This window comes from Coffea arabica, chromosome 10e, assembly GCF_036785885.1.
Source record: "Coffea arabica cultivar ET-39 chromosome 10e, Coffea Arabica ET-39 HiFi, whole genome shotgun sequence".
Classification (NCBI taxonomy): Eukaryota; Viridiplantae; Streptophyta; class Magnoliopsida; order Gentianales; family Rubiaceae; genus Coffea; species Coffea arabica.
This window is the reverse complement of record NC_092328.1, coordinates 46,895,530-46,918,328: the sequence shown is the minus strand read 5'-3', so window position 1 is coordinate 46,918,328 and position 22,799 is coordinate 46,895,530. Positions and strand designations below refer to the sequence as shown.

Genomic DNA, 22,799 nt, shown 5'->3' with positions numbered 1-22,799 from the left:
AAAAGTTGAATACCCAAGTAGTTCCTTATCTTTTCCCTTTGCCTTTCCAAGGGTACGAAAATCCGTAGCAGTTTCACATTTTGACTGAAAACAAGAGCATGAATTGGAAGAAGAAAAAATATTTTGACAAAATGTCGGTGTACTTGGAAGCCTGTTTTTTGATGGGGTTTTATTATATAAACTTTTTAACAATTTTGTCTACAATAACCTTAGAAAATACTCTACTAAAGTTTTAAAATACACACCTAAAAACATAAAAAATACACGTCATATTTCTCTTCTACCAATACCCTCCCCTTCTAGCCTACCGTCTCGCTGGCGTTGGAGGTCTCTTTCCCTCTCCTCCTCTCTCTTTTTCCTTCTCATCCCTCTCTCCTTGCCTCTTTCTCCTACTCTTTATGTGTGTACTTATATATTCTTTGTGAGGTCGAAATGTGAGAAGAATTTTTCATTGGTTGGGTTGACATTCAATTGTAGCTTAGATAAGGTTAATTAGAGAGTTGTAAAACTCTTTGACTCAACTAGAGAGTATGGAAACTTAGTGCAAGCAAAGGGTGAGTCCTTCTTTGTACGAGCTGATTTGTATGACCAACATTGGAAGAACCTCTTTGTAATTCTTAATTGGTTGAGGGCATTCAATTGTAGGATAGTTAACATTAACTTGAGTAAAGTTATAAAACTGTTTAACTCAACTAAAGAATATTCAGAGCGAGCAAAGAATGAGCTTGCGTCTGTATAAGATAGCTTGCTACGCCATCAATTGAAGAAACTACTAGTAGAAGAATCAACTCTAAATTTGGAAGAAGTTTGGAAGTGTAATTGGTTTGTGTTTCTTTTATTTTATTGCTCGCTTCTCTTTTATTCTATTGTATTACTTTATATGCTTGAGCATGTGATTACTTAAGCTATTTTTGGATGACAAAATTGGGCAAAAATTTATAACCATTCGCTTGATTTGTGAACAACCTAATTCACCCCCTTTTCAGATTGCTTAGAGCCTTATAGGAGTTACAAGGGAAGCTGCACGGTGTATAGGTAAGTTTTTGCTCTCTCTTCTTTGACAGATTGCGAATTGTTTTAACTTTAAGTAAGAATAATTTTTAGTACGGTATACCAAAAGAAGATGTTTTAATCAGTAAAGATGTACAAGTGAATAATGAGGTAGAAATCTACACATGCTTCTTTATGTCAACATATGTGCATAGTGCATCTCTATGTCAGTTGTGATAGTCACTGACATGAACCACAATCTTGACACACAGAGTTTACCGCAATACAGTAGTTTTGCAACTTGAAAGAAAAACTAAACGAACAGTTTGTTTTGCTCCAAGAAATTAGCAGTCAAAGCCTCCAGATGGACCAAATCAACAAGGTAAAAGAGTTTCACATATCTATGCTTTCTGCTCTTCAGCGTAAAGTGCTTTGATCTCTTCAACATCATCATAACTACCAAGAAATATTGGTGATCTTTCATGAATCTTCTTTGGAACTAGGTCAAGTGCCTGCGATAAGAATATTTTTCATTACATACCAAACACATCAGGACATCCTGATTTTGATTGGTTTAAGAGGTGTTTCTCCTCAAAAAAGAACAAATGCATCCACACTCTTACAGTTGTTATGTCACGCAGATTAAAGTTAAGCAATCTTACCCGTTCCTTCCCAGTAAATGCTTGTCCTCCAGCTTGTTCCATCAAGAAAGACATCGGGAAGACCTCATATAGAACTCTGTTTCAGAGGTGCACCAAATTTATTGGTTTGGATGATATTTGCTTCAATCAAGCTCCTTAATACCCATAGTTATGAATGGAAAAAAGGATTTATCCTTGGTATGTTTACAAGAAAGATGAAACTTACCTCAATTTCCCGTTAGGACTTTTCTTATCAGCTGGATACAAAAAGATACCTCCATAGAGCAATGTCCGGTGAACATCGGCTACCATGCTGCAAATGATATTGAAGTATAAGAAATTAGAGGATTGAGGTTGTCTTATCTCATTAATGCTGAATTTTCTCATGAATCCAGACTTTTACAGAATTCAGCTCTTCAAAGATTCTAGCCTTGTTTCTTCATTTTCTTGGCTAAAGGGGAAAGGGAACAGAAAGGTTGCTGAAGTTGTATGGATAAAAGAAATCTCCAGCAGACCCCTACTGATGTTGTCTCTTTTAGAATTAGCCTGCGAGAAGAGAAATTAGTACCTCCCAATGTATCTTAATGATTTAGCTGATGAACCATCTTTTGGGAACTTGCATTTCTCCACATACCTGAAATTCAAATATGTTAGACCTGAGATGAAGGCAATGTTGACTTCTACATGCATTTAGACATACTTAGCTGTCGGAGCATCCCAGTTCCTTGCATTTCCCTCATTTACAGAGTATATCTTTCCTTTCTTTGGAATCTGAGCAGAAAAAGCGCAATTTGAGACCAGTTAAACAAACCAAACAGAAAAAATTATGGAAAAGAAATCAGAGACCTAATTATACAATCTCAAGATCAGGCAGTATGAACAAACTGATGCAAATTTGTCTGGAACCTAATAAAACCTTGATTACATTAAACATGGTAAGAATTTGGACAAAAAAATATAAATTTCAGGTGCACGTAAGACTTAACAAAATTATCACTCACAAATGGTGTGTTTACAGATGGTTAAGTTGTTATAATTAACATGCTAAGAAATTGATGAATATGCTGCAAGATAACGTTCTGGACAGATCGCAAGGGAAGGAGCGGTAATAAGAGCAAGAAAGACAGAACTATTGCTCCAACAAGTACATGAGGATTTTTGGAGAATGTCAGTGGATTCGCATTGATACCATGTACTCTTAGTGATCAGTAGTATTCTATGCACCAGACAGCATGCAATTGTCCACGTTTTGGAGTAATCATTTGCTTAACAATGCAAAATAAAGAGGCCGATCAGAAGAAAGTATATGGTTACAAGACATTTTCTACGCAGTTAACGTACTTTTTTTACCTTAATATCTGGATGAGTCAGTATGAACTCTCCAAGAGATGGATCAAGAGTAAATCCATTAACACCACTTCCAGTGCTCAACACAAGCTGTAAGTCATCAATCACAAGGATGAAACAACTACCCTTAGTTGCTACGATCATGAAAGACACGACCACATCAGACACATAATGTATTCCTAAAGCCTTAATAGTATTCATAACAATTTTCAGATCTCCTACAAAACAAAAACAGAAGGTAGACATATGTAACAGAATGGAAAATCCATACCGTGCAAGAGCTACCGTACATGCAGTAGCCAGCAGCTACCATGTCCTTCCCAGGCTGCAACGCGTCTTCTAATTTTGGTTCACTGTGATCTTTAATCATGTAAATACCAAAAATCTAGAAGAAAAGGGAAGATTATCAATGATGGCAGCATTATCATATAATTTCTTGAATCAGGATCTATATGTTCAAATTCCTTGAAAGCACATGTTGACAAACATACAGTTCCAATTGAGACACCACAGTCGATGTTGGAGGATCCATCCAAGGGATCAAACACAACACAATACCTGTTGGAGTTGTAAAGGTTATTTCAATATATCAAACCTCAAAAGAACATGTCCTTGAATACGAGAAAATTTACAGAAAGTGGAAACCATGAGCACGCACTTCCCCCGCTTGGATGGCTCCACAACAATGGCCAGTTCATCTTCTTCAGAGACGAGAATGCACTGTTTAAAAATTCCAGAGTTGGGCATAAAATTTAACACGTTCTGTATAGATATTTGATAGCAGGAGGAGAAAGAAAAACAAAATGACTTACTGTTCGACCGCTGCTGACCAGAGCTTTGACAAAAACTTCATTTGATAGCACGTCAAGCTTCTTTTGCTCTTCACCCTTAATTATGAGAGTTTATCCAGCTTATTAGTCAATGAAGGAATCGATATGGAGAACTCAGAGGCTATTGCAATATGAACCCAAATTATGCTTAACTCACCTGCACATTTGTCTCACCTGCAAGCCCAATCAGCTTGGCCAAGCCTGCCTGCAAAGCATATACTTCAAACAGACAAAACTTGAAGCAGAGCAGAAAATCCCAAATCACTATTGTTCAAGCATTTCATCTAGTCCTTGACTCCCAAATTAGAAAAGGCATGAGAATCCTGCAACTAGTGACTATTCTGATTCTGGAGCTTCCAATCAGCATAAGCAAATGGACAATAACTTGGACCTAAAAGCTCAAAAAAATCAATGCATCTATTCCTTTACGACTCCCTACATCTTCATATTTGAGGCACTAATGCTGCCAAACTCGCTCTGAACTGTCATGCTGTCTATTCCACATATAGCAATTAAGCAAGGACTTATCATCTGGAATCTAGTCTACACTCAATCCAGTCCTTGATGCAAACTAATCCTTTTTATCTTTAGAACCAGAAAACTTTCAGTGAGAAGCCCCAACTACTAATGCAACAACAAGAAAGATGCACATCAATATGCATGACCATATATATAAAACAGATCTTTCAAAAAAGATTTAATTTGGTTTCTGATTTCTAACTAGAAGATGAAAACATCCCTAGCCAGCTCTCCTCCACAAGATGAAACTCTCCTAGTTAATCAGCAGATTTGTGCACCATATATTGCTGCATACCCCAAATTTCAGCTAGGGAAGGAAAATAAGATATTCATTGCCGTAAACTGTAATAATAACAATGGATTATTACACAGATTAGTACAGATATCTACTGAATTTGTGTATCACCCGTGTGAATATTCTAGTGTGTAAAATTCAAATACAACGAGTATAATATACAAGTGGCAGTACAGTTGATAGCTGGCGATTATATGACCACTACATAGTGGAGGAGGTCAGGAGTTCAACACAAGTGGCCATCGGGACAACCTCCTCAAACTAATCAAATACAGAACCCCAACAAAATTGAAATACAACCGAAAAGATTGAGAAACAACGAAAGCAATTTTCTTGGTTCATAGGAAACTCTAATCCTTTCGACCAAACAACCAAAATCGTTTTGGACCTGACGTGAAAAGAACGAAATCTTGTATCATGCAAGACATGGGATTTGTGAATACTTTAGAGTAAAACATGAAAATTTACTCACACAATCAAACCGAACAGAGGGAAAATGTTCAAGAAAAGAAAAGAATTCTGGGGACCTTGTTGACAGCAGAACAAACGAACTTGCAGCCCAGAACAATGTGACTGAGCAAGATAGTGAAATCCCCGCGAGATTCAGCGTGCTTGGACTGCTCGTTCAATACAAACCTGGTTATGGTCATCAAATCAGTCCTGTGTGCATCCGCTGAATGATCCATTTCTTGTTTTTTGCAGCCTTACAAATTCAAATACCAATATGAAGATTATCAAGAATTGATGGGATCGATGGAATTTGCTCTTCTTATCTTAGGAAATAGTAGGCTGGAAGCAGTCGAAGTCACTGGTGGTACTCAAATCAAGGAGGAAGGACTAGGAGAAATAAGGCGCAGCTGACGAGGCCACACGAAGACAGAGGATAGAGATCCATGCATTTATATACTTCCCACCTCCTGAGGTTATTATTAATTTCCGGCCGTTGAAGATTTGTTTAAATTATCATATATCTCCCAATTGGTTGTATTTGATTAGGGGAACCATTTAATGGGTTGACTTGGTACTGAAAAAAAAAAGTTGTTTTCTCCTTAGATCATGGAATTACAGGTTGTATAATGTTTATGAACAAAGACAAAGTCCGATGGTATGGATACGGATGAGCTAGACAGCCTAGATTTAAGCCCCCTGTATAATGGGTGATTTGACAATGTTCTCAGCCGTTGAGTTATTAGAATTGGAAAAGGTTAATTGATTGTCCATAAAGTCATAAGGTGTTGAAGGTTGATAGTTTTATTTCACTATTATAGATTCAATTTTTGATCATTCTATACTTTAGTTTTATTCAACCGCAAGTATTTTGGCACCTAATCCCTCGTTTATGATTAACCATTTTTGGTTTATTACTTAAAGCACACACAAATATAAGTCGTTTAAAGACAAATATTCCGTCATAAATTGAACTTCACGAAGTTCAATCACAAATAAAACATATCAAATTTAAAATTTTTTTTCCTGAGATCTGTATTATGTGATTAAATTACCGTTTTTAAGCGTTTAAAACAAGGGTCTCTCTTCAAATAAAAGCACAAGAATAAAGAGTTAAATATGGGGAAAAAATTTAAAAAATTGTGACAGCTTATGTTTATTTAGAGAACTTTATAAATTATCAAAGGCTATTTGGTATGTTTATATTAGGGATTGAACTCGAATGTGCTATTCAAAGTGCAAGTGTGTAACCAATCTCAAACCAACCACGTGACTTGTAGTACTAAAATATTGAAATTACAATTATTTGAATTTTTACTAAGATCTTCTTTAATAATTCATTTCAATATTTTAATTTAACGAATTTAAATTTTAATATATTCATTTGTGTTTGATAATAAAAAATTAAATATCTAAATTAATTAATTAAATAACACTGAATTTTCGAGATAAAACTTACTCTTAAAAATAAGTGATAAATTATTTACTTATCACTTAATATGATATACATTCAAATGTATCATATTTAGTATTTAATGATTTAATAATTTAATAGATTCACATTTTAAATTTATCAACACACTAAGTACTAGTAATTTAGAAATGATTCTTTTTTTTTTGGTGAAAAAGAAATGATTCTAGCTGTACTACTCCTTCAGAATCTGGACAGTCACGGTGGTAACGTATACGTATACCAACATGGGACAACCGTTCTTGAAGGTTATGTGTATTTTACACATAGCATAACTTTATTTATACATGATGTAACTTACTTTCAACAATATATAATTTTAAAACAAAATTTTATGAATTTCACATATATTATTAAAAACGAGGTACAAGATGCGATCGCTCAAGAACGATCCGCCCGATGACCGTCTCTGCCCCAAATCCGGGATGAGGTTATCTGATGTCAACGAAGTTGCAGATGACACGTGGTAGAAAAAGGAAGATTCATGGCATCAGTGGTGGTCAACTTGCTGCAGAGGATAACGCCTCTCGGCGTCTTCTTTATTCTTGTTCTTATTCGGATGCCGCCTCAGATTTACTTCTCTGCCGTCACAGAAGCCGTTAAGACCCATCGCATCGCTTTCATCACGGACGGGATTCTGATCTAACGGCTTACGATGTTGACGGATTTCGAGGAAATTTGTACTTTTTGATTATTCTGGCTATATCTTTATTTCTGTATTTATTTACCTAGGAATTATATTTAGGATAGGGGTAATAATTCAGGTACCGATAACGTCATTTTCAGCTGCTTAATTATTTTGGTTATTTTTTTGCTTTTCCTTATATGGGTTTTCCTTTCTTTCTCTTGGTTTGGTTTTGATTATCATACTGCAGTTTAAGAAAAAGGAAAGAAAATTATATTTTCCCTCAGTTTTTACGCCAAATTAGAGTTTTTTTTCTGGTTCAATAATTGCATCTATTAATTCATAGCATTTTGTCTCTCAAGTCCCTCTATTTATTACTTTTTTTTTCCTTTTATTTGGTGCATATAAATATGGAAATTGGATGTAACCGAGTATTCAATAAACTAGGATTTTTTAGGGTCACTAGAAGCAACAAAATTAGGGTAAAACGTCATCACTGTTTCAGCTTTGTTAGTAGTTTTATTCTATTTTCTCAATTTTTTTTTGTTGCTTCTCTAGGGATTGTTTTCATTATGAAACATGCCCCGACCCGAACTCTTTAGATCCGAGTTGGCACACCAAATCAGAGGAAAACGACGCGGTCCCACACAAAGTTTTCTCAGGCGAGTCACAGATTGTTCCACAAAGTATTTCAAAAAGCAATTTCGATCCCAAAACCTTTTGTGTCTCAAAGAATCGCTGCTATCACTGAACCAATCCCGTGGGGTTATGTTCTAGGGTTGCTTCCTATTATCTTTATTATGAGTACTAATTGTTTCTTTTGAGATTTTTGTAATAGTTTGGAGAAGATTAGGTGTCTTTCCTCCATCTCTATGTCGCTTCTCACAGCAAACTACCTTGTATATATGAATATTAACTCCAACATATATTATTAACCTTAATATGATTCATAAAAGAGAAATTATATGTAATCTATTTAAACCAAATTTCTCAACACTGAAATGCTTCAAAGTTAGCATAAGACCATAAGACAGTGTAAGTGTGCTCAAACTTAGATATGGTTTAATTTGTACAATTTTAATTAGAAAACTTGCTCAAAAGATAAACCTCGTTAAGCTTGGAAAAATCAGAAAACTAAATGTAAGGAGGTAGGATTGGAAGTAGAGAAAAAGTTTAGGAAAAGGAGAAGCAATTTCATGGCTAATTGATCAGAATATAGACGAAAAAAAAAAAGGTCAGACAACTACGGTTCTGACATTGGATCTGTATAAATCTATGGGACACAGCCCGGCACCTGACACACCAATTTTTTTTTTTTAAAGTTGTCAGGTGCCGGGCTGTGTCAGCCCGGCACCTGACAGCTTTGGAAAAAAACTTCATTGTCAGGTGCCGGGCTGTATCAGCCCGGCACCTGACAGCTTTTTAAAGCTAATTCAATTTTCTGTCTTATGATTCAATTGTTAAGAAGCCGCAGAGTTTTTGTATTTATGAGATGTCGACTAATAAGTGGTGCTTCTTAGTTGGTGGAATCTCACCTTAGTATCCAGTTGTTTAAATTTGTTTAATGGATTAATTAAATTAGTTTAACTAAAATTGATGTATTTAGCATAACTTAAGTATAGATATTAGTGTTATTAGTTTAATACAATTTACTTTATTATGCAAATTAGTTGATAATTAGTTTATGTTATTTAGTAAACAATTATTTGAATTAGTTTAGTCGATTAATTAGTTGAATTAATTGTGGAATTAGTTAAATTTAAGAGGTTCGATTAAATGAATTTAGATGTATTTGGCGAGGTTAGTTTATGTTATTTAGTATATGTTATTAGTTTAATTAGTTTAAATGAATTTCGATTAAATGAATTTAAATGAATTAGTTTACTATTTAGGGTTTAATGTTTAGGGTTTTAGGGTTTAGGGTTTAGTGTTTAGGGTTTAGTGTTTAGGGTTTGGGGTTTGATCTTTTGCATGATGCAACATGTCACAAATTGGAATTGATAATTACTAATCATATCACAATTTCAGCCTTACGCTATTTTCTTGAGAATAAAATGAGAAACTATAAATGAAAGAGGAAAATTCAAAATTAAAAGAATATGGATACTAGATAATTGTATTTCAAGTCAAGTGATTTGAATATTTTTTAATCATTTAAGGAAAAGATAGAATTCTACAGTTTCTCTTTTTCAATTTCAATCATTAAGATATCAATTTTTGTGAAAAAAGAAGAAAATTTAAAGAAACAATAAAGTGACAAAGAAAATATAATACCACAAAAAAGGAACAAAAAAATGCCAGAGAAAGAAGAGTTAATAATAGTATAGGTATAATTGTGTCCAATGCAAGATAAAGCGAGACAAAAAAATTGTTAGGAGCTACCGTGAAAAATGATATATATTTTAAGAAATTTAATTACGACGCCTGGATTTGCTTGGATTGTAAGTTATTTGGGATATTTTTACTGTAACACTTTTTGTGATGTGATGTATATGAGATAAAAAGGTAATTGGGAAGATAAAAAGGTGTATTGAAAATTGTAATGATGTTGTAAACAAATAAAATTGAAGAAATAATGCTCAATCCAAAATATTATAAAAATTTTTGTCAAGATGCCTTGACCCAAAAAAATTTTTTTTTTCACCTTTTGCGTGTTTGTAAAAGTTGAATGTCAAATGTGTTTTTTATTTTTATTTTTCTATACCGATTCAAATTTTGACTCATACTTATAGCAAAAGTTACAAGCACCATTCTCATTGATCTAAACTAAAATAAGCCCAGCTAGTAATTTTGTTTACTTTTCCTATTTGCCTCTTTTTTTTCCTGTGTATAATTTCCGGCTACCCCGTTTCCTGAATCAGCAGCAACATATGCAACTTGAGTTGGAATCCGTCAATACTTAGTTATGCTATAATAATATTGAACTCTGCAAGGGTACATACTAGATTCAATTCCATGCCAATTTTGACACTTTCTTTGTCAAATTTTTTATTTTGGTTGACCTTTATCAGATTATATAGTGCCCTATTCAAATTAATCTTCATGCAACACAACTTTTCGGGTCTCTCTCTTTCTCAACCAAAACACAAAATGGATATCTTTGGTTTGGGATGCTTTGATGGGCGCCGGGCTGTGACAACTTAAAAAAAAAATAAAGTGGTGTCAGGTGCCGGGCTGACACAGCCCGGCACCTGACAACTTTTTTAAAAAAAAATTGGTGTGTCAGGTGCCGGGCTGTGTCAGCCCGGCACCCATAGATTTATACAACCCCATGCCAGAACCGTAGTTGTCTGACCCTTTTTTTTTTACGTCTATATTCTGATCAATTAGCCCAATTTCATCAGTTAACATACTTTTCGTATTGAGAGGCAATTTGACATTGCCCTTGAACTTTAATTCAATCTCAATTACCTCCTCATGTTTTACACTTGGTAGATTTGCAAAGGCCTTAAAGGCGAAGCTTAATTACTCGGTAGATTTTTTGTCTTATTTTCTAATCCACTCCCTATCCTACTTTTGATTATATTGTCATGTATCCTTCATAAACATCTTATATTGTAATCTTTTTTTTAAGTCTGTTATCTTGCATTTTGTAACCTAAAAATATTACAATGGGATATTTATGAAAGATACATGACAACGTAATAAAAGTGTGACAAGAAGTGGGATAGAAAATTTATTGCATTTTTTTTTCACTACTAAGCCCCAGCTTTTGAATAATAGAACTAAAAGCTTATTTGAGGGAAAATTTCACTTTTGCTCCCGTCAAACATCACTTAAGCTCAATTTGCTCCCTTGGCCCTTGGGTTTCAGTACTAAACAAACTTCCACCCTATAACAGTTTAGGCTGTATGTTTAACCACCCACTAGTCTGAATAACTGAAAATACAAGAATGTCCTTTAAAAAGTACACATTAAGTTGAATAATATAGTTATGAAAATTAAATGATGTTAAATTAGTTCTTTTATGTCTAAAGATAACACAATTGTTTAAATTGGCATTTAAAGACTCTGTATAAGATAAGAATGCAATATGTTTTCCACGTAAAACAAACAAAAGTACAACAATTGCTCTCTTTATTTGTTGCATAATTTTGTAAAGATTAAATCTTGTATATACTGACAGTGTATACACTATCATAATTGGATATACGACACATATGCAAAATTTGAGTTTCAAATTTAAATTATGTGTCATGCATCTAATGATAAAAGTGTATATATTGTCAGTGTATAGAAAATTAATCCTTTTGTAAACACAAACAAGAAAATAACAAAAAGATAAAGACAAGTGCATGACCCATCCTTTTTTTTTCCATTTTATAATTGTATCTACGATCATAACGGAATAGTTTAGCATAAATGCATCTACGTTATATAACACATGGAATATCCTTGAGATAGCGTTTGTTTATAAGGAAAAAATGTAAAAAAGTGAAAGAAAGTTATTTTTTTCTTTTATATGACCTTTTTACCATGGAAATTAAAAAATTTTCTCACTTTTCTGCATTTTGTGTCCTACAAAATTTGTAGAATTTTGGAGGAAAATTGTTGATTACTCGCAATAGTTTGAATAACTGCCATTCACTATACATTTTCTTTCAAAAATTTTCTTATCAAATAAATATACATAAGAAAGTGATTTTCTCTTTCATTCATTTCACTTTCCCACATAACTTTTCCTTTAATAAAAAAAAAGCCTAAGGCTAAAAAATTAGGCCTTGTTTGGATTGAGATTTTTCCCCAAAAAAATTTTATGTTTTCCGTAAATATATATTTTTTAATCACCTTTGTACCTCATACACATGAAATCGCTGCAATGCATTTTTCTATAAAAACTCCAAAAAATCGCAATCTACCCAAATCGATAAAATGATTTTGATTGACATCCATTCACGTTAGCAATATTGCATTTTTGGTTGCGATAATTCTTCATATTATCTATAGAGAGCAAATTCAGTAGAAGCTTTATCAAAGTTTATTTTATAAAAAAAAAAAAAGGAAGTTTATTTTACAAAAAATAAGCAAAAGTGGGCACCCATCGTGACATGTGAAGGGCATGACTTTACGAGGTACTCACAGCTGCATTCCATGAAACAAGTGGGTGTTTGTTGTATCATTTTTTTTTTTTTCCATGAAACTGTCAAAGAAATATACTCCCATTGGAAATCACAGAAAGAATTAAGTTGTCCAAATCTGGCTACAGGTGTATCATAGACAATTAACATTTCTGAAGGCTGACTGGGCACATCGGGCCAAGTGTAAGGAGAGGTTTTAGTAGTTAATCTGGAAGCATTATCCTTGAATTTTATGCTTTTTGTATAAACACACTTACTTGTTTTCGGTCCCAAGACACCAAAAAAGGAGCTATATATACACTTCATGCAAATTAATCTCTTCCGGAGTTCTATCCTTGAGTTAATCCAGAAGCATTTTGTCCTTGAATTTTATGCCTTTTACATAAATACACTAGCTTGTTTTCGGTCTCAAAACACAAAAAGGTTATTTTGGCAAAAGACTCCTTTCTCTTCATGCAAATATCTTCTGGATTTCAAGGCGTAAATACGATTTCATCTCAAAGCAAATTCTTTCTTCAACAAACAAAAACAACAATAGACACATGCAATGCACATGGAGGAGGAGGACGACCATGCTTTGCCAAGAGCTCCGATCCTTGGTGCTTTATAGCACTAACTTTCTAATTAGAGGCTAAAGGGTTCATGTCTCTTTGAGTACTCACTAAATGTGGATGCTCTTATGATGGTATTGCCCCTGTTCTATAAAGGTTTTATGGTACTAGTCTTAGTTGATGTAAAGAAGAGGAGTTTGCTCTAGTGTAAAACTTCATTTCTTGATCAATGTAAAAGTTCTAATTTTGCTCCCAACAAAAAAAATCATACTAAGCTTCCATTTTACATTCCTTTGGGTCTCGAGACCATGTAGCTCTTATCATACTGAGGGCCTGCTCTAGTTTATTTGAACTTTTTATAATCCATTTCAGGTGGTGGTGCTTGAAAAATGCGAGAATTGGTAATATATGCAGTCACGAGTCCACCATTTTTAGGGTCTGTCTGCGGTCACCCGCTAACATATATTTCAGATGTCATATGTTTTGCAAATGATTGTTTGGATTGTGATTTTTTACAGAAAAACTTTTACATTTCCTGTATATAATATTAAATAGAAACAGTATATAAATGCACGGAAAAGTAATAATTATTAATACGTGTATAATTGAGCACCCATTAGAAATATCCTTCATTTTAACCTAAAGTCTTGCTATTAAAAATCTATTTTCGGAATTGAGCCTTCAAATTTAAAGAAATAAACTAAACAAACTTAAGCAATGCATAATTACATATATCGTTAATGTCACGTGTATGACTAATGATATTATCATCAAATTCTCTTGGGAAACACGAGGAAAAACAGCTCAGAATAGAAATTCATGGACTGAAGACGTAGATCTCGAATCATGATGATTCCATCATAAGAGATCCGCATCCAAGTCATAAAAGTTGAATATATCCAATCAAATCCATTCGTTCCATAGCAAGAATCTCAGACCTCAAAGGAGACGTTATTGGTTCCTCTCCGTAAAAGGCAAGTATTCCTTCTCCCTCACCTCACCTTTCTTTCATCACCCAATCCATTGTTTAATTACCTCTCATGCCAACAACCTACTTAACCACCCTTAGGGAAAAAATACATGAAAAAAAAATACATGAAATTAATTCTTGAATATATACTATACACATACCTAAATCAAAGAATATCTTGAACAAAATACCTTTTAAAACTCGGTTCAAGATACTCCCTCCGTCCCACTTTGATAGTCCTGATTCTTTTTTCACACAGTTTAATAAAAAATAGTTAACTTTGTTGGAACAATCAATTTAGGTAGCTATTTTCTTAAAATACCCTCACATTAATTAGAGTACAACTTTATGAGAACTTGAATTGATGGTAAAAAAAAGAATCAACTCTCATTAAATGGAGTAGGTTTATAGTAACAACAACTTACATTGAATAAGGGTATTTTAGGAAAATTAAAATACAATTACATTCTTCAATTGGAAAGTGGACTACAATTTGGGACAGACGAAAAAGGAAAACAGGACTGTCAAAGTGGGACGGAGGGAGTATTAAACAAAAATTGGGTCAAATTCAAGTACATAGCCAAATAACTTAAAATGTAAATATAAATAATTCATGGAAGTTCAAATAAACCAATAAGTAATCCAACGCTTTTCTACCCAAAAAAAAAAAAAAAGTAATCCAACATTTTAGACGATTTTTAACTCATTACAAGACGATAAAGCCTGACGACATCGTTTCCACATCCTTTCTCATTACCTGGATTCTCCTAGAACGACATCGTTTACCACAGACTACATTCCGTTTTCGTTTCATAATAAAAAATCCACCTCAATTTAAAACTTTCCGAACCCAGTTCAGAATGCGTTATATAATCAGCACCTAGATACACATCTATACAATACATATCTGTGTCTATAATCCCTAAATCAATGTTTGTATAATAATTTGATTCAGTTTTCTGTTTCAGTGATCTGTGTATTGAACATCATCTTATTGACTATACTTCTGTATTTTGTATGTAAAATCAGATTTATACAGCAGAATTGTAAACCCCTGATTGTTTTTTTCTCCTTCTTTTGTTGAGTTAAAACCCTAATTTTTGTTAAAGATCAAATTTTTGATTGTCTTATCTGATTTATTCGTACATTATTTATATATAAGTTTTAGTTTCAGTTGATTTGGTTAATTAATCAGAAATGGTGGATCAAGAAGAGGAGGATTTGAAGATGGCGTTGAGGATGAGCATGCAAACGGAGCCGCCGGAGCCGAAGAGGAGTAAGCCGGGGGAGAATAGTTCGGCCGGCGGTGGGGAGGAGTCGGTGGAGTCGCAGGAGATGAGGAATCGACGGATGAAGCGGGAGTTAATGGCCGGGGCAGCGGAGAAGCGGATGATGGCAGCGAAGAATGCTGCTAACGCGGCGGCAGCTATGCCGGCGACTGTGGCGGTGGCAAAGGTGGAGAAGAGCGGTGGGGAGGAGAGAAGGTGCGGTGGTGGAGTTGCGGCGGAGGGGGTGAGTAAGGAGAAAAATATTGGCCTGTTGAAATGTGAGAATAGAATGGGGAATTTGGGGAAAGAGCTATCTTTGATGGAGTCTCAACAGTTGTTTTTGATGATTTTTGGAGGACATGTCACAAAAGATATACTTGCGCAGTGGAGTAACCAGGGCATTAGGTACTGATCATGATTGTTGGTTAAAGTTTTGTTTTTCAGTGTCGTTGATTTTTTTCTTTGTTCATCATTTTGGGGACTTCATTCGTTACTCAAATCACATTGCGTTTAGTTGTATTGCCATATTTTTCTACAATTTCTTGGCTTATCAAGCTTGTTATGTTGTATATTCTTAGTGAAGGGTGCTTGAATGGTGAAGTTTTGTGCTTTCCTGGTTTTCTGATAGGCACTGACTTTAAAGTCCTCAAGTAGTTTCAATAGATTCTTCCATCTTTTTATGTAAAAGGTCATTACTCCATTGGGAATCAGTAATTATGAGTTCATTGAGAAGATTTCCAGGAATGAGAGAAGGAATTTGGCTCTAAGATGTAGTTGTGCAATTGTTGTCAAGAGTTCTGCAGGTTGAGTTACTTTGTGCTGTTTTAGAACTGCAGAATTCAATTGAATCATTGAAAACTTGAATACTTTCTTCCAAATGGCGGCATTGGCGATATTGTGAATGCTTTACTTGCAAGTTTTGGTTCTGAGATGCATGATCATTTTTTAATATCCATTGAATGCTTTACTTGCAGGTTTTGGTTCTAAAATGCATGATCATGTTTTAATATCCATACAAGAAGGATGACTTTCCGAAGAGTTTGTTACACGTGTTCCCAATTAATTGTCAAGTGTCATAGTTTGACTGATGTGCACATTGAGACGCTTTATTTTTCATGTGTAATTTAGTGCTCACTTTATTTCCCTTTTCAAACGTTATATCATTCCATTCTTGTTCTGCGATATTCTCACATTATTTTCTTTCATCATGTTGTACTATTCTTGTTCTTGCATGGTTTTTTAGAACCTTTATCTTATTGTGCTTTTGTTCTTGCGAGATTCTGTCTTATTACTTATGTTTTTAATGCTTACACTCCATACTTGTTCTCGTGCAACTGTGTGACTCATAATGAATCTCAGAGGAAACATTAATAAGAGCACCGACAATTCACCACAAATGTTCCCGAAGTTATATAGATGAAAAGAGTATAGATTCAATTTTAAGAACTCTTGTCCTTGCAAGGAGCAAATTTTTTGAAAGACGATGCGCTGGCTTCTAAATTGGAAAAATACCTGTATGATCCTTACACCCTTTACTTAATGCTACTATTTGTGATAACTTTTTTCTTTTATTATTTTGGTTCTTGATTGCGTGCTTACTATTTGGCCACTTTTTGACTCGTGTACGTCAACAACTGTCACGTGAAGTCCGATGTGAAACTTTTGTCATTTACTTATCCTTAATTGCCAAATGATTTCTACATATCCTACTTGACGTTTTTGGGTTTTCCTTATATTGAATTGTATACCTGTTATTTGCATATCTTATGGGAATATAATTTCTCTACAGGTTTAGTCCTGATCCAGAGACATCTATGGGCTTAGTTCAGCATGAAGGTGGGCCCTGTGGCGTCTTAGCAACCATACAAGTAATGCTTTGATTCCTCTACTTTTAGTTTCCTATCCAACTATAAATCGTATTTGATTTTTTGTCAAAATTTATGATATTTTCTTGTCGTAAGATCCCATATCATTTAATTAGTTACGCTATTAATGGGAAGGAGGTTTTTGACGGACTTGTGACCGGATTGTATAGCGATACAGTTTTGACTTTTTATGTGAAATAGTTGAAGATTTGTTGGTATCTTAATTTTGAAACTGTTGTCAAGAAAAGTGAGTGAGATTGTGAATGATAAGGTGTCATATTTATACATGGTTTAAGTTCTGATATTATATGTCAGACTGAATTTCTTGAAATTGGAGATTTGCGGAGATTGTCAAACTTTATTGAATGTTTGTGCAAGTTTAGTTCACCCAGGATAATTGACGTTGTGATTTACCAATCTTGTTAATTTGATTGGTGACTAAATTTGAAGTTTCTAAGTTTTTACCTACAAAAATGAAAATTTTACTTTGAGACTGTTGGAAAATGATATGACTCATGATTTAAATGGTCTAGTTATCATATGATTTGTGTTTATATGAGTTGTAATGTTGGAAGGATCATTCTGAATAGCTCTTACACTAAATTTGATGCTTAATCCAAAGAAGGTTCATTCACTTGATCTCTCTTGTTGGAAAATTAAGTTAGCATTGCAATTTTATGGGGTCCTGTGGACTGGAGTTACTAGATATTGAAATTCAAATTCAATGCAGGACTCGAATTTATTGTTGATGCATTTGACACATTCATATTTTCTAAAACCTCTAAAATCCAGGAGTACTATAGCCTCTGCTGACTTATTACATTGTAAGCAATTTTGCATCTCCAGATGGTAATACATCTAAGCTATGATGTTCAGATTGCATTTGTTGTAACTAACACCGCTTCCACGCTTTCTGCCAATTTTGCTTGTTCCTACTTAATGTTAGCCTTGTTGAGTCTTGTTTCACAATAATAAGTTCCTTGTTTTGACAAAATATGTTTTCTTGTGCAGGCTTTTGTTCTCAAATATCTTCTTTTCCATCTAGAAGATTCAGGTGATTCTGCACCAGGCATTGCCAGAATTACAGATCCAAGATCCTCCAAAAGTGAATGCATTGCAGCAGATATTTTTTCTTCCCTTTCAGAAGACAGAAAATCCAGGTCACTAATCTCTGATTTCTTCCCTTCAGCCCTGCGTGTCCTGCTTGCTATCTTTCTCTCTCTGTCATTTCTCTTTTGCTGCTTGTCAACCAAAAAGGTAGGGACAAGTTGAGGGTTATGGTGTGCTGCTTATGGTTGACAACCTTATGTCTTCGCTGTCATTGTATCTGAGCAGCACACAATGTTAGAGAATTTTAAGGATTTTTCATATGATCAGCTGCAGATTGTTAAGTAGTAATCAACTAGATTGTATATTAGTTGGAAGGATTACCTACTCAACAATCAGCTCCCAACAAAACCACCTGTAGCATGCCTCTATAAATTGTAAGCTAGTTTTTTCCTATCTAAGCTTTCATCTAAGAGTAAAAGGGAGAGGCAACAGCTAACTTTTCACAAACTACCAGTATTGGAAGGACTTCAATGTAATCTTCACACTGTTGTCTATGTATGTTTCACCCTCAACTTCATCTTTCAGTTTGTATGTAGAGAGGGAGCTAGTACGCTTATCTCTTTTCAACCTGCCTCATTTAACAGGTTGGGGTTTTATTTTTTGTATCTCTTTAAAATTCAACCTTGTAGACCACCCGCAATCTGATCTTAATGCTCTTTTGAGTTCAGTCTCTCTGATCATTGACATAAATGATACCCATTGAAGTTTTGTGTGTACCTTTTGATTCCACTACGCCTTCTTGAAGTTAATAGTTCAAATCTTTAACGTAACATGATTTGTATGAGTTTGGCTTTTTTTTTTCATCGAAGATACATAATCTTGGTTAAGACGGTAAAGTATCAAGTGATGTGATGTGAAATTTTTGCCCTTTATTTTCAACTGTCTTGTGTTCTCCCTCTCTATCATTTGTTCAAGTATTAAACAACTTTTGTCTTTTTGTGGCAGAGCTTTGGTGAGAAGCATGTGTGAAATACTCTTTCTCTGTGGAAATAATGAAACAGCTGTAATAGCATCCATTGGTGTTCTTCATGGTGATGAGGACAGTTCAAAGGATGAAGTAAGTTTGTAAAGAGTAGCACACTTTATTTGATTTGTGGTTTCGCCAGCTTGAAAGTGCAGTTATTGAGTCATAATTTTTGTGTTAAATTATTCTTACAAAGTTATTATGTCTTGTGGATCTTATGCTGATAACATTTACTCATGAGCATTCTTTCTCATAATTCTGTTTGACACCCAACACAGGTCATCTTAAAAGTACTTGAAGGATTTGCAATTGAATCAGGGCTTGACTTGCAGAAGGCCCTGAGAGTGGAAACTTATACTTCAAGGACTAGTGCAGTACAAAGACTTGAAGCAATGCTTCCCATTTTCAGAAGTCGTATGGGAGCAATCCTGTTCTTAATATCTGCTCTGCTGTCTCGTGGACTGGTTTGTTATATCTTCTTGAGAGTGCTTACTTCATGTCTTTATTTTTCTTAAATCATTAGGAAGAAGCTACAATTCCTCTATGTGATTTGGGTTTTAGGCTTCATCTGAGTAGCATGCTATCATGATTGCGAACGTCATTGTTATAGGATGAGCTATGATACATGAAGTTCTATTGTGAATCCAAGGTGATAAAGCTCTTATATAACTGAATGGTTGGGAAAGAGGGGGAAAGAAAAGGAAGAAAGGAAAAAATATTTTTGTTTTTTAAGGGAAAAGAAAGTCCCGAATGAGCACACATACTTTGAGAAACTGGTAAGGCGTTTCCTTTTCTATGCTTGGTGCTGCTTGAGCTGGACCTATTCTGAACCAAAGTTTTGGATCTATGTGTACCCAATGAGGTATGCAACTCAATTATCATGAGTGCCAAAAGGAAAATATGTTTTCCAAATTTAGGAAAATATATAAAAGCATAGAATGCTATTGATAAGAAAACCCTAATTTTAGTTGGCAGAGAGGCGAAGGAAGCTAATTACTTGTAGGTTAGTTACTTTGGTTCTAGTGCATATATTGTGAACTTTGCAGGAATTATTAATTCTTACCCAGGCAATTTGTAAGGAGAAAAAATGGCAATACTCGAGGGACTTTCCTGTTTTTATATGGTTGGATTAGCATAATTTTGATACCTTGGATGTTCATCATGTGCATGCATCATTTCCATGCAATAAATGTGATCCATGGTTTGAGTGGGTGATTTGAGCATTAGTAATTATTTGTTTTTGGAGAAAACTGGGCAGTGATTAGTGATCATGTGTAGGACAGCAACTAACTGGAGTTGAACTGTCATTGATAACAAAATTTTACTCCTTTTACTGTAAATGGTATATGCTTGAGTTTTGACCTGGCATAAGTTTTTGTTAAGATATAAAAGATGTGTATTAGGTAGTAGAAAATTGAGACAAATGGGAACTAATTTTAGAAGTTGCATTCTGAAAATAAAAAAGTACAGTCAATTTGGAATAGGTGGATAACTTTAAGGAATTTTAAATTGATTTCATGGACCATATCAGTGGATGCCTTGCATAAATGGAAGATCCAAATGAGAATGTTCATCAAACAAAGGATTTTTGTCGCTTGCTTTGTCAGCTTAATGGCCTTCATTGATTCTGCTCTAATCTCGTATATAAACTGATCTCATTTTTTAGACCATTCTTTTGGAAACTGTGGCAGATTCTTAAGAATTGGAGAAGATGTTTAATTTTGGCTATTGTGTGGGTATGTGTGTTTTTTCTTTTTTCTTTTTTTTTTTTCTTGTGAGTCCCTGAAATATGTCACTGAAATTGTTAATCCATGCAGTTATGCTAAACATGTGTCAGTCAGCTAGTTTATTTTTACACCAAGTGATTATTTTTGAAACTTTCTTTCCTACACTGAAATATGACGTGCTATTTGTCGGTATGGAGTGAGATGGAAGTGCTGCAGACTGATGTCTATCTATGTATGCAAAATACTATTTCTTGCGTCCAAGTCTAGAAGTTGCTTGAGTGCATTGTAGTGCAATATTGGAAATGTCCTAGTATTTCACACATAAAAAGCATAAGAGTTCAATGATTTCACATGGGTATATCTATCTAGAAGTTGCTAAAGAAGTGCACCCACTCGTATATGTATATTTTCTGCAGTTGTCTGTCATTTATTAACACACACAGTATTTTCTTTTTTATCCCGTTTGGACAGGATTCAGTTCAAGCAGACAGGGATGATCCTAGTCAACCACTGGTCACTGCTCCATTTGGGCATGCCTCACAGGTAAAGTGTGAGCTTCAAGAAAACTAATATTTTCTCCTTTGCAATCATTCAAGATCCTCTCTTGATGGATAACCATAAAGGGTTTGCGTCTTCTGTGTTTGGTTTCAAATCAACTTAATGGTTTCTTGGAACAGGAAACTGTGAACCTCCTGCTTTCTGGGAGGGCTGTTGCAAATGTGTTTAATGGAAGGATGGACCTTGGCAGTGGCATGTTCGTCAAAGGCATTTCATCAACTGTAGATGTCGGATTTCTAACTTTGCTGGAGTCGCTGAACTTCTGCAAAGTTGGTCAGTATTTAAAGTGCCCAAAGTGGCCAATATGGGTTGTGGGCAGTGAATCTCATTATACAGTTCTATTTGCTCTTGATACCAAGGTTCAGGAGGAAAATGAATTTGAAAGCAGAGAAACAAGGATCAGGAGGGCTTTTGATGCCCAAGATCAGAGTGGAGGTGGTGGGTTCATTAGTGTTGAGGGTTTTCATCAAGTTCTGAGAGATACAGGCATTAACCTTCCTACTGAGAAGGTGGAGCACCTTTGTAATACAGGTTTTATTGTATGGAGTGAATTCTGGCAAGTTCTTTTGGATTTGGATAAGAGTTTAGGAGGTTTGAAGGATTCAACTGGGATGATGGGCAAGAAGGTATTTGATCTGTATCATTTCAATGGAATTGCAAAATCAGTCCTCAATGGAAGCCAGGCAGCTTCCGGAAATGAAATCCCAATACAAAGACCAAGACTAACCAAATTGCGGGTTTCAGTGCCTCCAAGGTGGACGCCTGAGGAGTTCATGGCAGATGTAGCAGTGACCTCCAGTTCAGGAATCAATGAGCCTACTAGAAAGGAGACTGCTGCTGAGGCGTCTAAACCTGAACCCTCTCAGCATGCACCTTTGGTCGACTGCATTAGAACGCGATGGCCTCGTGCTACTTGCAACTGGGATGGGGATGCACCAAGTATTGTTTGATTGGTTACCTACTTATCTCCTTGCTGTTCATTCGCCTTGCCGGGGATGGAGGTCCAGAGTCTAATACTGATCGGAAGTAATCATGCAGCATCAAAAGCGACAGCTTACTTTCAATTCCGCGCTGGAGATTTCTGATGAAATAGAGGATGTTCAAAGCTGCAGCATTTTTAAATAAAAAATGCAAGACTGTTTTGTAGTATATGATTGTAACTTTTTTTTACATTCTAATGTAATTTGGAGCTTTTTTTTTACTCTGAAGGGGAGAAATGAATTTTTTGGTATTGGTTGTACCAGCTTCCCGAATTCATTTGTATTCAAAACTTCTTAGCCATTGATTAGAGAGTCCTGATTATGGGGATGGCCTTAATAACTGTCGAGTAGGTGATGCCTTGTGTTGTAACTATAGAGACTACCCTCATCTCCTCTATCGATATGTACCCATTTTCAGGCTTATTCAGAACCAAATTTTGTGAAATTTTCAGTTTTTATTGATTTTCGTTCGACAAACACTAAATGGATCTGTTGGGGGCAGACTCCTATATTGATCTCCCGGAGTATTTGTAAAAATGATCGAGTATGTTATTTAGACTGTA

At 34.9% G+C, this 22,799-nt stretch overlaps 2 protein-coding genes across 5 annotated transcripts; one reads left to right on the top strand and one right to left on the bottom strand.

The window, feature by feature from the left end:
• Positions 1–1,157: 1,157 nt before the first annotated feature.
• Positions 1,158–5,497, bottom strand: LOC113712788 (fructose-1,6-bisphosphatase, cytosolic). 3 transcript variants are annotated; one of them, XM_072067463.1, is made up of 12 exons: positions 5,150–5,492; positions 3,966–4,013; positions 3,791–3,865; positions 3,637–3,698; positions 3,470–3,536; positions 3,250–3,363; positions 2,973–3,068; positions 2,332–2,402; positions 2,200–2,265; positions 1,858–1,944; positions 1,653–1,728; positions 1,158–1,502 (listed from the first exon to the last, which is right to left on the bottom strand). In XM_072067463.1, exons 1-12 carry the CDS (start codon positions 5,306–5,308, stop codon positions 1,392–1,394), a joined length of 1,032 nt encoding a protein of 343 aa, XP_071923564.1. In that variant the 5' UTR covers positions 5,309–5,492; the 3' UTR covers positions 1,158–1,391. The 3 variants fall into 3 exon arrangements, with proteins under 3 accessions (XP_071923564.1, XP_027092162.1, XP_071923565.1); XM_027236361.2 differs by having other exon boundaries at positions 2,982–3,068; XM_072067464.1 differs by lacking the exon at positions 2,973–3,068 and having other exon boundaries at positions 5,150–5,497.
• A 9,054-nt stretch (positions 5,498–14,551) lies between these two features.
• Positions 14,552–22,681, top strand: LOC113712444 (uncharacterized). Of its 2 annotated transcripts, XM_072067383.1 has the most exons (8): positions 14,563–14,696; positions 14,960–15,437; positions 16,822–16,900; positions 17,909–18,057; positions 18,953–19,064; positions 19,250–19,435; positions 21,170–21,241; positions 21,376–22,681. In XM_072067383.1, the coding sequence occupies exons 2-8, from the start codon at positions 14,962–14,964 to the stop codon at positions 22,204–22,206; spliced, it is 1,905 nt and encodes a 634-aa protein (XP_071923484.1). In that variant the 5' UTR covers positions 14,563–14,696; positions 14,960–14,961; the 3' UTR covers positions 22,207–22,681. The 2 variants fall into 2 exon arrangements, with proteins under 2 accessions (XP_027091673.1, XP_071923484.1); XM_027235872.2 differs by having other exon boundaries at positions 14,552–15,437.
• The last annotated feature ends 118 nt before the right edge of the window (positions 22,682–22,799 follow it).